Source organism: Bufo bufo, chromosome 6 (genome assembly GCF_905171765.1).
Source record: "Bufo bufo chromosome 6, aBufBuf1.1, whole genome shotgun sequence".
In the NCBI taxonomy this organism is placed as follows: domain Eukaryota; kingdom Metazoa; phylum Chordata; class Amphibia; order Anura; family Bufonidae; genus Bufo; species Bufo bufo.
Genome location: NC_053394.1, coordinates 167,288,389 through 167,301,856, shown reverse-complemented (window position 1 = coordinate 167,301,856; position 13,468 = coordinate 167,288,389). Strand labels below are relative to the sequence as shown.

Sequence of the window (13,468 nt, the reverse complement as noted above, 5' to 3'; positions counted from 1 at the left end):
CTGGGGCGCCGGAATACCGATTTCAAGTTAGGACGTACCTGTACGTCCTGAGTCCTTAAGGACTCGGGAAATAGGGTGTACCGATACGCCCTGCGTCCTTAAGGGGTTAAGGACCCATGACGTACCGGTACGTCATGAGTTTAAAATAAGATTGCGGCGCCCCGGGGATTAATCCGAACGGGATGCCGGCTGAAATCATTCAGCCGGCATCCTGTCACAACGCCGGGGGGGTCATGTGACCCCCCCGTATCGGCGATCGCAGCAAACCGCAGGTCAATTCAGACCTGCGGTTTGCTGCGCTTTTAGCCAATTCTGATCCCCGTGGCATCAAACTTTAAAATGCCCGAAATAAAGTTTTATTAACCCCCCCCCCCCTGCGCCCCTGAATGATATTATGTGGGCAGGAGGTGCAGGGGGAGTGCGGGAGGCGGGCGGTGCGGCAGGCGGGATCGCGATCCCCCGCCCGCCTCCCCTTGAATAATCGTTGGTGGACAGTGGTTATACCAGGGTGTCAGCACATTGCTGACACCCTGGTATAAACGGCTGACATCGGTGATGCGATGTCAGCCGTTTAACCCTTTCCATACAGCGGTCGGTACGGACCGCTGTATGGAAAAGGTTAACAGCTCAGGGAGCACCCTCCCTCTCCCATCAGGGGGCTGCTGTGCCTTTGCAGCCCCCCGATGGGAGAGGGAGAGAGCCCCCAGACAGCCCCGTCCTTACCCTTCCCCGTCTGCGCAGTTGTGGCTACAACTGAGCAGACGGGGAAGGTTCCCATGGCAACAGGACGCCTTCTCAGGCATCCTGCTATCCATGGTGCTGAACGGATCTATGCTAAAGGCATAGATCTGTTCAGACAAAGTGTAAGTAAAATACAGTACAGTACCCTATATAATGTACTGTACGGTATTATACAGACATCAGACCCATTGGATCTTCAAGAACCAAGTGGGTCTGGGTCAAAAAAATGTAAAAAAAAGTGAAAAAAGTTAAGATTAAAAAAAAAAAACACTTATCACTGAATAAAAAAATAATAATACACTACACATATTAGGTATCGCCGCGTCCGTAACGACCTGATCTATAAAACGGTCATTCTACTTTCCCCGCACGGTGAACGCCATAAAAATAAAAAAAATAAAAACTATGAGAAAATTGAAATTTTGCCCACCTTACTTCCCAAAAAAGGTAATAAAAGTGATCAAAAAAGTCGCATGTACGCCAAAATAGTACCAATCAAACAGTCATCTCATCCCGCAAAAATCATACCCTACCCAAGATAATCGCCCAAAAACTGAAAAAACTGAGGCTCTTAGACTATGGAAACACTAAAACATGATTTTTTTTGTTTCAAAAATGAAATCATTGTGTAAAACTTAAATAAACTTAAATAAATTAAAAAAATTATACATATTAGGTATCGACGCGTCCGTATCGACCGGCTCTATAAAAATATCACATGAACTAACCCCTCAGGTGACCACCGTAAAAAAATAAAAATAAAAACGGTGTAAAAAAAGCCATTTTTTGTCATCTTACAAAAAGTGTAATAGCAAGCGATCAAAAAGTCATATGCACCCCAAAATAGTGCCAATCAAACCGTCCCGCAAAAAATGAGACCCTACTTAAGATAATCGCCCAAAAACTGAAAAAACTATGGCTCTTAGACTATGGAGACACTAAAACATTTTTTTTGTTTTAAAAATGAAATCATTGTGTAAAACTTACATAAATAAAAAAAATTGTATACATATTAGGTATCGCCACGTCTGTGACAACCTGCTCTATAAAATTACCACATGATCTAACCTGTCAGATGAATGTTGTAAATGACAAAAAATAAAGACATGCCAAAAAATCTATTTCTTGTTACCTTGCCGCACAAAAAAGTGTAATATAGAGCAACCAAAAATCATATGTACCCTAAACTAGTACCAACAAATCTGCCACCCTATCCCGTAGTTTCTAAAATGGGGTCACTTTTTTGGAGTTTCTACTCTAGGGGTGCATCAGGGGGGCTTCAAATGGGACATGGTGTCAAAAAAACCAGTCCAGCAAAATCTGCCTTCCAAAAACCGTATGGCATTCCTTTCCTTCTGCGCCCTGCCGTGTGCCCGTACAGCGGTTTACGACCACATATGGGGTGTTTCTGTAAATTACAGAATCAGGGCCATAAATAATGAGTTTTGTTTGGCTGTTAACCCTTGCTTTGTAACTGGGAAAAAAATATTAAAATAGAAAATCTGCCAAAAAAGTGAAATTTTGAAATTGTATCTCTATTTTCCATTAAATCTTGTGCAACACCTAAAGGGTTAACATAGTTTGTAAAATCAGTTTTGAATACCTTGAGGGGTGTAGTTTCTTAGATGGGGTCACTTTTATGGAGTTTCTACTCTAGGGGTGCATCAGGGGGGCTTGAAATGGGACATGGTGTCAAAAAACCAGTCCAGCAAAATCTGCCTTCCAAAAACCATACGGCGCACCTTTCACTCTACGCCCTACTGTGTGCCCGTACAGCAGTTAACGGCCACATATGGGGTGTTTCTGTAAACGGCAGAGTCAGGGCAATAAAGATACAGTCTTGTTTGGCTGTTAACCCTTGCTTTGTTAGTGGAAAAAATGGGTTAAAATGGAAAATTAGGCAAATAAATGAAATTCTCAAATTTCATCCCCATTTGCCAACAATTCTTGTGCAACACCTAAAGGGTTAACGAAGTTTGTAAAATCAGTTTTGAATACCTTGAGGGGTGTAGTTTATAGAATGGGGTCATTTTGGGGCGGTTTCTATTATGTAAGCCTCGCAAAGTGACTTCAGACCTGTAGTGGTCCCTAAAAATTGGGTTTTTGTAAATTTCTGAAAAATTTCAAGATTTGCTTCTAAACTTCTAAGCCTTGTAACATCCCCAAAAAATAAAATATCATTCCCAAAATGCTACAAACATGAAATAGACATATGGGGAATGTAAAGTCATCACAATTTTTGGGGGTATTGCTATGTATTACAGAAGTAGAGAAACTGAAACTTTGAAATTTGTTAATTTTTTAAATTTTTTGGTAAATATGGTATTTTTTTATGCAAAAAATTAACTTTTTTGACCCAATTTTAGCAGTGTCATGAAGTACAATATGTGACGAAAAAACAATCTCAGAACGGCCTGGATAAGTCAATGCGTTTTAAAGTTATCAGCACTTAAAGTGACACTGGTCAGATTTGCAAAAAATGGCCAAGTCCTTAAGGGGTTAAGGCCAAAAAAATTATATTTCCTCATTTCCCTGGTTCTCTTCTGGCCCTTTGTTTACCTGCAACAAGAACAATCTCTGAGGTTTTCCTCATGAATGTTTGTGCCCCTCCCCCTGCTCTGCAAAGGTAGTGCATACAAATGCTGTCCTAAGTGACATGTCTGCCTGCTGGGATACTCAGCAGCATGTTGTATGTGTAGGACTACAAGTACCAGCTTTACAATGACACTGCTGATACACACAGGATCTTCCCCCTACCTGTTCTTGTGCAATGCTCTGCAGAACTCCTACAGTCTGTCAGCTCTGTGTCTGCAGGATGAGAAGGAAAGATCCTGTGTCTCTTCACTGCCTGCAGCTACTCATGAAAGCCTCCAGCCCTCTCTGCTGCTGAAGGGGTTAAAGTTTCCTGAAGAAGATAGAGCAAACACAGCAGTAGATGGAAGTGCAGGGGTGTTTGGCCAGCACAGTGACCTCTCGTGTACAGGCACATATCTGCTCTCTCAGGCTTGTGCACAAAACATCATCAGAGCAGGGAGATAAGCTGACATCATAGGTCATGTAACCCTCTGAAATCTGAGAAAGGAGCCACTGCAGATAAAGTAGGTGCATTGTAATGCTCTTTCATTTACCTAGTTAGAAACAAAGAACAAAAAAATAACTCGGACAGCCACTTTAATGTTTCAGCACATGTCCGTCTATGTAAAGATTTTAGAGTTTCAACATTATGAAATATAAACTGTATTCTGTGCATAATTTTATAAAAGTCTATATCTTTTTTATTTCCTACAGTTGATCAGAACACGTTGTTACAGGAACATTTGTTTTTATCACCAGATTCTGAAATTGAAGAGAATATCAAACATTTTACAGAAGAAATCCTTTTTGTTCCTAATGTACCCCCAGGAGTTCTGAGTGTACATAAGTTCTCTGAGCTCTGTTATGGAGAGGAACCTTCACCTATTAATTCATATAATGTTACACAAAGTATGGGACATAGAAGTGATAAACTGTTTTCATGTTCTGAATGTGGAAAATGTTTTACCCAGAAGTCCAATCTTTTTAGACATGAGAGAACGCACACAGGAGAGAAGCCATTTCCCTGTGATAAGTGCGGCAAATCTTTTACTCAGAAGTCACATCTCATAGAACATCAGGTGTTTCACACTGGAGAAAAGCCATTTTCGTGTTCCATATGTGGAAAATCTTTTACACATAGGGCTATTCTTTATAGACATCGGCGAATTCACACTGGTGAAAGGCCATTTACATGTGGCGAATGCGGTAAATCATTTTCTTATAGATCCTACTTGGTAGAACATCAGAGGTTTCACATGAGTGAGAAACCATACTCCTGTTCAGAATGTGGGAAATCTTTTGTCAAGAAATCTGTTCTTGTTAAACATCTTAGACTTCACTCAGAGCAGAATAAGTTTGCATGTTCAGAATGTGGAAAATGTTTTACCAAGAAATCCATGTTTGTTAACCATCAACGAATTCACACCGGGGAGAAGCCACATATGTGCTTAGAATGTGGGAAATATTTTGCCAAGAAGTCAGTTCTTGTTGACCACCAGAGAACTCATACAGGAGAAAGGCCATATCCATGTTTGGAATGCGGGAAATGTTTTTCTAAGAAATCAGGTCTTGTGAAGCATCATCGGACTCACACAGGGGAGAAGCCTTTTCAATGTCTGGAATGTGGGAAATGTTTTTCTCAAAAATCAGGTCTTGTTAAACATCAGAAAATTCACACAGTAGAAAAGACAGTTTCGTGTTTGGAATGTGATAAAGGTAATGCATGTATCCATCCCGTGAGACAGCATGGGGTAGATGAAGAAGAAAGGCCATTTTCATGTTCAGAATGTGGGAAAGCATTTACCCAGAAAGCATATCTCGTTAAACATCAGAAAATTCATACTGGGGAGAAGCCATTTTCATGTTCAGAATGTGAGAAACGTTTTATGCTAAAAGATCATCTTGAGCGACATCAGAGAATTCACACAGGGGAGAAGCCATTCTCATGTTCAGAATGTGGGAAAAGCTTTACCCAGAAAAAATCTCTTGTTGAACATCACAAAACTCACACTGGTGAGAAACCATTTTCATGTTCAGAATGTGGAAAATGTTTTACACGGAAATGTCAGCTGGAGATACACCAGAGGAGTCACACAGGGGAGAAGCCATTTTTATGTTCAGAATGTGGAAAGTTTTTTATTCAGAAATCTGATCTCGTCAGACATCAGAAAATTCACCCAGAAGGGCGATCTTCAAAAACTGGCAATGGTGAAATTCATCGGCTACATGACCAAGATGAACGGCCATTTTTATGTTCAGAATGTGGGAAATGCTTTACCCACAAATCATATCTTGTTAAGCATCAAAAATTTCATACAGGTGAAAAACCATATTCTTGTTCAGAATGCGGGAAATGTTTTACCATGAAATCAGGTCTTGCTGAGCATCAGAAAATTCACACAGGAGTGAAGCCGTTTTCATGTCCAGATTGTGGAAAATGTTTTACACGCAAATCTCAACTTGAGATGCATCAACGAACTCATACAGGAGAGAAGCCTTTTTCATGTTCAGAATGTGGGAAGTGTTTTATCCAGAGATCAGATCTTATTAGACATCACAGGATTCACACATCTTCATGTGTCTCTAAAGCTCCCAATATCACCGTTTTGGATGGATTTACCATTGATCCTCTACACTCCCAAATGATAGCCACATAAAAACACAATTAAATGGGTTTTAGGAAGAAACCAGACAACACCCGGGCTTACAGACCATTGCTTGACTAGCAGATTGCCAATCCAGTTCTCCCATTCGGGCTTTATTGGCCTGGCTGCTGCAGTGATGTCAAATCAACACCACATGACCGCTGCAGCCAATCTCTGGCCTCAAGCAGTGCATTGCTGAAGGCAGTGATTGGCTGCAGTGGTTATGTGTTGTTCAGATGGCGTCACCACTGCAACCCAGTCAACAAAGCCCGGCTGATAGAACTGGAGCAATGACGCAGCATCTGCTAGATAAGTAATTGTCTATATCAGGGATGCTTAACCTGCTCAAACAGCCCTCCAGCTGTTGCAAAACTACAACTCCCAGCATGCCCTAAAAGCTTTAGGCTGTCCAAGCTTGCTGGGAGTTGAAGTTTTGCAACAACTGGAAGGCCGCAGGTTGAGCATCCCTGGTCTATATTTTATTACAGGCATGCCCTGAGTGTTGTCCAGTTTCTTCCTGAAATCAAACAACCCATTTAATATGGTTTGTTCACATGGTCGTTTTTTGATCCGAAGACGCAAGAAAAAAATATCAATTATTGTGGCTGTTTCCAGATGGAAACTGAGATGCCCTACATAGATCTGTGGCATGTACAACTAGAAGTCCAAGAGCCTCAGATTTCTTCTGTGGATTCCACCGGCATGTACCTGTTTTGATTTTTCTTGTGTGTGAACATACCCTAAGCGGGGAAAAAGGATGTTAAGAATTAAAGGCTATGTACACCATTGGAGGCAATTTTTGTTTATGATTGCATTTTTGTCATTTTAGGCTACAAATCATATTTTCAGTTGGCCTTTATATAAAAACTATTGAGCCGTTCTGTCACAAAGGGTTAGCTGTTTTTCTAACTGTGTGACTGGTACTTTCACTTTGTGTAGATCATCTTATAAAATAAGAGCTATGCTATAATGTTTATAATTTCAGAGAGCAGAGATAAGGAGCCTGTTGGCTCCTCAACTGACGGACAAAAGAGAAAATCCAGAGGCTGCTACAAAAAGGACTCCATATTTTTAATGGCCAATTGAAAAAAAATCTTTTTAGCTCCAAATGAGTTCAGTGTAATAATAGAAAAATGCCTTTGAGCTTGATTGACCTTTATCAAATCTGTAAAAGAGGACAAACTGGTCTTATTGCTTGTAGCATCCACTGAGATAGCAGGCATCATGTCTTAAACTACTCTGGAATGAAATAATGAGTGAAACATTTTTATTTTTTATAAATTAGGTCCATTGCCTTTTGATCTGCCATATTGAATCTCACAGTTTGGTATTTTAATGGTCACTAACATTTCACACAACTCTGCATAAATCAGTAGTAGAGGTGAATTTAAGAAACTTTGTAATATCTGAAGAAAATGTCTGTTTCTCAACTTAACAGCTCTTTTACTACCTCCTAAACTAACATGGTCCTAGACCGAGAGACGGATTGTCAGCTCACTCATACTCCCCTCTCCACAGACTTCTATGGGCAATATGTAATAGGATCTATTAATGAAATGACAAGCTACCCCTTGTTCTGCTCATCTTTGGGGGTCTTGGGTGTTGAGCCCTCGGCAATCACACATTGATGGTGAAATCCTAGGGATATGGAGTAACATATACAGTATGTTGTGTGGTATGGATGCATTATTACAAATGAAATGCACTCATGTCATATTTTTTTCATCGGAACTTCGGGGCAGTCATTGCTGCCCATAGTGACTGATCTCGGTGTAGATTTTGTTTTACCAAAGCAGCTTAAAGGGGTTGTCTCAGTTCAGAAAATGGTATTTATCATGTAGAGAAAGTTAACACAAGCCACTTAATAATGTATTGTGATTGTCCATATTGCTTCCTTTGCTGGCTGGATTCATTTTTCCATCACATTATACATTGCTCGTTTCCATAGTTACAGATCACCCTGCAATCTATCAGTGGTGCTCGTGTTTGCACACTATAGGAAAAAGCGTCAGCCTCTCTGGTGGCCAGGACCGTGGGAGTGCACATAGGCTAATGCTTTTTCCTATATTGTACAAGCACGGCCATCGCTGCTGGATTATAGGGTGGTTGTAACCATGGAAATGAGCAGTGTATAATCTGATGGAAAAATGAATCCAGCCAGCAAAGGAAGCAATATGGATAATAATACTAAAATTAGTAAGTGCCTTGTATTAACTTTCTTTAAATAATAAATTCTATTTGCTGAATTGAGACACCCCCTTTAAGAAATAAATTGGTTGCTATAGGTAACAATAACAGTTTTTCTTTCAGACTTTTTTGACAGATGAGGCCCCTTATGTTTTATTCTTATGTTTATTTCCATCTATTACTTGTACCCCCTGGATTTTAAAGAGGACCTTTCACTAGAATAAAACATCTAAACTAACTATACAGACATGGAGAGCGGCGCCCAGGGATCCCCCTGCACTTACTGTTATCCCCGAGCGCCGCTCCGTTCTCCCGTTATAGCCTCCGGTATCTTCATAGTTAGGCTCCACCCAGGGGAACCTGCCGGCGTCTCATTCTCCCATGCTGTAGCGCTGGCCAATCGCAGCGCTCAGCTCATAGCCTGAGAGGCTTTTTTTTCTCTCAGGCTATGAGCTGAGCGCTGCGATTGGCCAGTGCTACAGCATGGGAGAAGGAGACCCCGGCAGGTTCCCCTGGGTGGAGCCTAACTATGAAGATACCGGAGGCTATAACGGGAGAACGGAGTGGCGCCCGGGGATAACAGTAAGTGCAGGGGGATCCCTGGGCGCCGCTCTCCATGTCTGTATAGTTAGTTTAGATGTTTTATTCTAGTGAAAGGTCCTCTTTAAGGAAGCTAAGATATCATGACCTGTTATGCACGCACTACTCTTCCATAAAAATGTATCACATATTAACACATATGTCTCTATACTATGTATTTTTTGCTATACAAATGTGCTATTGCTTTATGTAATCATACTCACCCGGAGAATGAAGGTAACAGGTCAATTTTACCGCAACAACAAAACCTATAAAACTGGCAGAATAAAATAAAAAATTCCAATTCCACCCATTTGGATTTTTCCCCAGCTCCCCACTGTCATATGCAATATTAAATGGTGCTATTAGAAAGTACAACTTCTCCTACAAAAAACAAGCCCTCATACAGCTATGTGACCAAAAATTTAAGTTATGGTTCTGGGAAGGCAGGAAGTGAAAAATCACCGGGACCTCGAGGGATTAAAAGGGTTTTCTGGGACACTTAAAACCAAGCTTGATTGTCACACATTACAGAAAGATGAATTTTAATGTAGATAAATGTAAAGTAATGCACCTAGGCACATTAATTGTATGACTGTGTACACATTAAGGACTCTTTCACACAACGTTTTTTTTTCCCCGTTTGCGGGCCGTTTTTTGCGTTCCGTATACAGTCTGTATACTGAACCATTCATTTCAATGGCTCTGCAAAAAAGCAGAATGTACTCCGTATGCATTCGGTTTCCTTATTTCTGTTTTTCCGTTTCGTTGAAAGATAGAACATGTCCTATTATTGCCCGCAAATCATGTTCCGTGGCTCCATTCAAGTCAATGGGTCCGCAAAAAAAACGGAACACAAACGGAATGTTCTCCGTATGTCTACCGTATCCGTTCCGTTTTTGCGGAACCAGCCATTGAAAATGTTATGCCCAGCCCAATTTTTTCTATGTAATTACTGTATATGCCATACAGAAAAGCGGAAACGGAACAACGGATCTGTGAAAAACTGACTGCAAAATACGAAAAAGCCATACTGTCGTGTGAAAGAGGCCTAAATAGAATAAAACGGGACAGGAGAACAAGAAATGGACTAGAGTATTTTGGTTACAAGTAGTAGTGCTCTAGAGCTGGATGGACAGGCTTCAGGGGTGGATTGGCCGTAGACCTTACAGGTTAATTTTCTGGTGGGCCGATGCCCAGGGGGCCACCTGTGCCCTCCTCACGGCCGGTCAGTGGAAGTTTTTGGGGATGTATTTTGTACTGCTGGCAGTATTTTGTGATGGACTGTGGTGTTTGGCTCTGTTGGGGTGGTATAATGTTCCACAATATGGTATTGTTGGCCCTGCCTTCCATGAATTTGGACCCGACTACAAAACGGGGCTACTTTTAGTATTTATTCCAGGGCTACTTTAAGTCCCCAGTCCGCCCCTGACAGGCTTACGGCAGTGGCTCCGTTACTCAGATAGCATGGAGCCATCCCAGTGACTCCAGGGGCATGTCAGGTAAATTTTATAAAAGTGATTTTTTCAAAACGGCTATGAGGAGATAAAACCAATAGTTACCTATAGGAACTGTTTGATGAGAGCAGCAGCAGGTAATTACATAGCCTAGATCTGATGACAGGTTCCCTTTAACTCCACTGTGCTGCATTAATGAGGGAGCACTCTCCCTGCCTCCTACTATCCATTGTCAGCTGATATGTTACCACATATATACCTGGCAGGTGTCAGTAACTAGTGAGGCAGACTTCCGTCATCAACACCACAAAGTACGCTGTATTGTGTGTTACATGCTATACGTTTGGGGCCATCACCATATTGATATATTTTTGCACCGTTTGGGTAATAAGGACCCATGCACATGACTGTATTTTTCTGTCTGTATCTGTTGTGGAATGGATGCGGGCCCATTCATTTCAATGGGGCTGCAAAAGATGCAGAGAACACACCATGTGCAGTCCGCATCCACACTTCCATTCTGCGGCCCCGCAAACGAGAGAGAACATGCCCTATTCTAGTCAGTTTTGTGTGAATGTAGAGGCCTTATGGTGACAGCTCCGCTAACTTGTAAATTTCCTCCACAAAGCTAATTCATCCTTTGTATAGGCATTGTGCTTTGTGTGTGTACGTAAAAGGGGAATTAAGTGTAAGCATTGACCTTGTATCACATTATTTATAGCTAATGCTTTTCTTCTTCCCTTGTGCAGTGTTTTCGTAGTGCTCACTGCTAATCTATTCTGTATTTATCAGAATGAAAATGTGAGACAGAAAGTTTAGGAAGAGGGGGCTGGGTTTGAAAAAAAATTTGATTTGGGTTAACTTAAAGGGGTATCTTGGTTAGAGAAAGTTATGTCCTATCCACAGGAGATTTTTTTTTTTCTTCATTCTACGTCCTGGTTTTAACATCTCATGTTTATGTGAAAGATGGCTTAAAGGGGTATTACGGTTACAGGATATCAAATCAGTGGGGGTCCTACTCCTTGGGTCACGAGAATGGGGGTCCTGTACCCAGTGGAGACCCCTTGGATGGAAAGGTTGGCCATAAAAACACGCTGTTGCTCTATTTATTGTTGTGTGAACACCAGCGATACCCAAAATTAATGGAGCAGTGGCGCGCATTTCCAACCAGCTGCTATGTCCATTTCAGGGGGGCCCACAGGGTACAGGGTGTGACAACCACCCGCCAATCCCGTCGTACTATGCCACAGTTGCTATACTGGTGTCGTCCACTAGAACTTCTAGAGGCTAATCCACTGTGAGCACAGCTAGACGTTTAAGATTGGTTGGTGTGCCCATACATGATACAATAGCGATTGTATGTACAATTGGTAAAATAAAATTATTGATTTTGCGCTGGAAATCAATTAAATTTGCTGCCACCACTCTTCGTATTGAATCGAGGCGAAGATACCCCGGCTAGCTATTCCTAAAGGGAAGAAACAGTTATTTGCAACCTAGCTAACAAATCAACAATTTATAATGTCTCTTCTGAGGACAGAGTTCTTAGCATAGACCAAATAATCAGGTAACGAGGGCAAAACTGGAACGATTAAATCGTTAGTTTTATTATAAAAACTATACACAGAAATATACATTAAAGCGGACAGGTAAATATACCTGCCAGTCGAACAGATTGGTTGGATAGAAATAAGTAAGAGATGAAAGGGAATAGAATGTCTGTAAGTTCAGAATTACAGTGGTAGAGTCCAGTAAAAGATAGTCTTTGCAAGGAATAATCCAAGATGGTGGGGTGCCCATGTCCAGCGGGCGGTCGTGATGTTATTCGACTTCAGATGGTAGATAAAGGACCAGGACCTGATTGGGTCGCTGTGTTTTACCCACTCTGTAGCTGGGAGTGGCTATGACACGCACAAGTCCAGCCTTGTGTAATTGGAACAGGGGGCAGTTCTTTTCCCGCTCAGACTATAGAGGAGGCACTTTTATGGGGTTTTGTCAAGACAATATCAGATTGATAGATGTATAACCCGGCATGGGGTCAGGAAGAATCTCTGGCAAGGATTTGCTAATTTACCTCTGTTCTGTGAGCTGTAACTGAAAGTTTTAACTCTTTGTGTGAATGAGAGGGCTCATTCGCGATTTATTCGTATTGCTGAGATCGCAAAGCATCACACAGGGCCTTCATGATCAGTGGGGGGTCCCAGTGGTTAGACCCCCACCAATCTAATAGTTATTCCCTATTCTGTGGATAGGGGATACTATTCTCTGAAAAGAACACTCCTTTAACCACCTAACTGTTTTGCCTGAGTCCAGAAAAGTAGCTAACTGGAGGGGGCGGGCTGCTTTAGATGCTGCTATCTCCTGAATGGTAGCAGCTAGAAACATGCATTCCATGCTTTCAGACAATACCAGAATGACAGCAATAGGTTCAGTACAGGGGAAGATATCACTGATAGAAATCGGGATGCTTTGAATGTAGCTGAAAGTAAAGTCAGGTTTTACCTGCCATTATTCCCAACTCGATTTCTAACAGTGATTTCTCCTCTGTTGCTTGGACTGTAGCTGTCATGCTAAATGATCGCTTCCCTCCCGACAATAGTCTGCGTGATTGGGGTGTCTGATACACAATTTAGGCTGCAGCAATGTCCTCTCTCCATCCCCTCTCTGATGCTAATACACGTGAGCCAGTTTAGGAGGAAGGGGCAAGGTTTAGGCTTCATACTTTGTCTGTACAGTGAGCGTGGCCATGTTGTTGGAAGGAATCTCTTAGTTACCAATAGTACCAAATAAACAGTACCAGATGTAGTACCATTAGTACCATCCAGCTGTACCTCACTGTTTCATGGTGGCAATAATACAAGGTGTTTTTGTGGCAGAAGCAATCTTCCTGACTATACAGTGAGAGGTGCAGTATACACTGCGTGCAGAATTATTAGGCAAATGAGTATTTTGACCACATCATCCTCTTTATGCATGTTGTCTTACTCCAAGCTGTATAGGCTTGAAAGCCTACTACCAATTAAGCATATTAGGTGATGTGCATCTCTGTAATGAGAAGGGGTGTGGTCTAATGACATCAACACCCTATATCAGGTGTGCATAATTATTAGGCAACTTCCTTTCGTTTGGCAAAATTGGTCAAAAGAAGGACTTGACAGGCTCAGAAAAGTCAAAAATTGTGAGATATCTTGCAGAGGGATGCAGCACTCTTAAAATTGCAAAGCTTCTGAAGCGTGATCATCGAACAATCAAGCGTTTCATTCAAAATAGTCAACAGGGTTGCAA

At 41.6% G+C, this 13,468-nt stretch overlaps 2 protein-coding genes across 4 annotated transcripts in view; one reads left to right on the top strand and one right to left on the bottom strand.

Annotated features, from left to right (window-relative positions):
• Nucleotides 1–7,223, top strand: part of LOC121004092 (zinc finger protein 420-like) — a 66,922-nt gene extending 59,699 nt beyond the window's left edge. For all 3 annotated transcript variants that reach the window (XM_040436178.1, XM_040436177.1, XM_040436179.1), the window contains exon 12: nucleotides 4,030–7,223. In XM_040436178.1, the coding sequence (XP_040292112.1) occupies nucleotides 4,030–5,972 (1,943 nt within the window). In that variant the 3' untranslated portion in view covers nucleotides 5,973–7,223. The remainder of the gene's footprint in view (nucleotides 1–4,029) is intronic.
• LOC121004097 (gastrula zinc finger protein XlCGF26.1-like) overlaps nucleotides 1–13,468 on the bottom strand; it is a 705,032-nt gene that overhangs the window by 226,311 nt on the left and 465,253 nt on the right. The gene's annotated exons all lie outside the window — the stretch shown is intronic.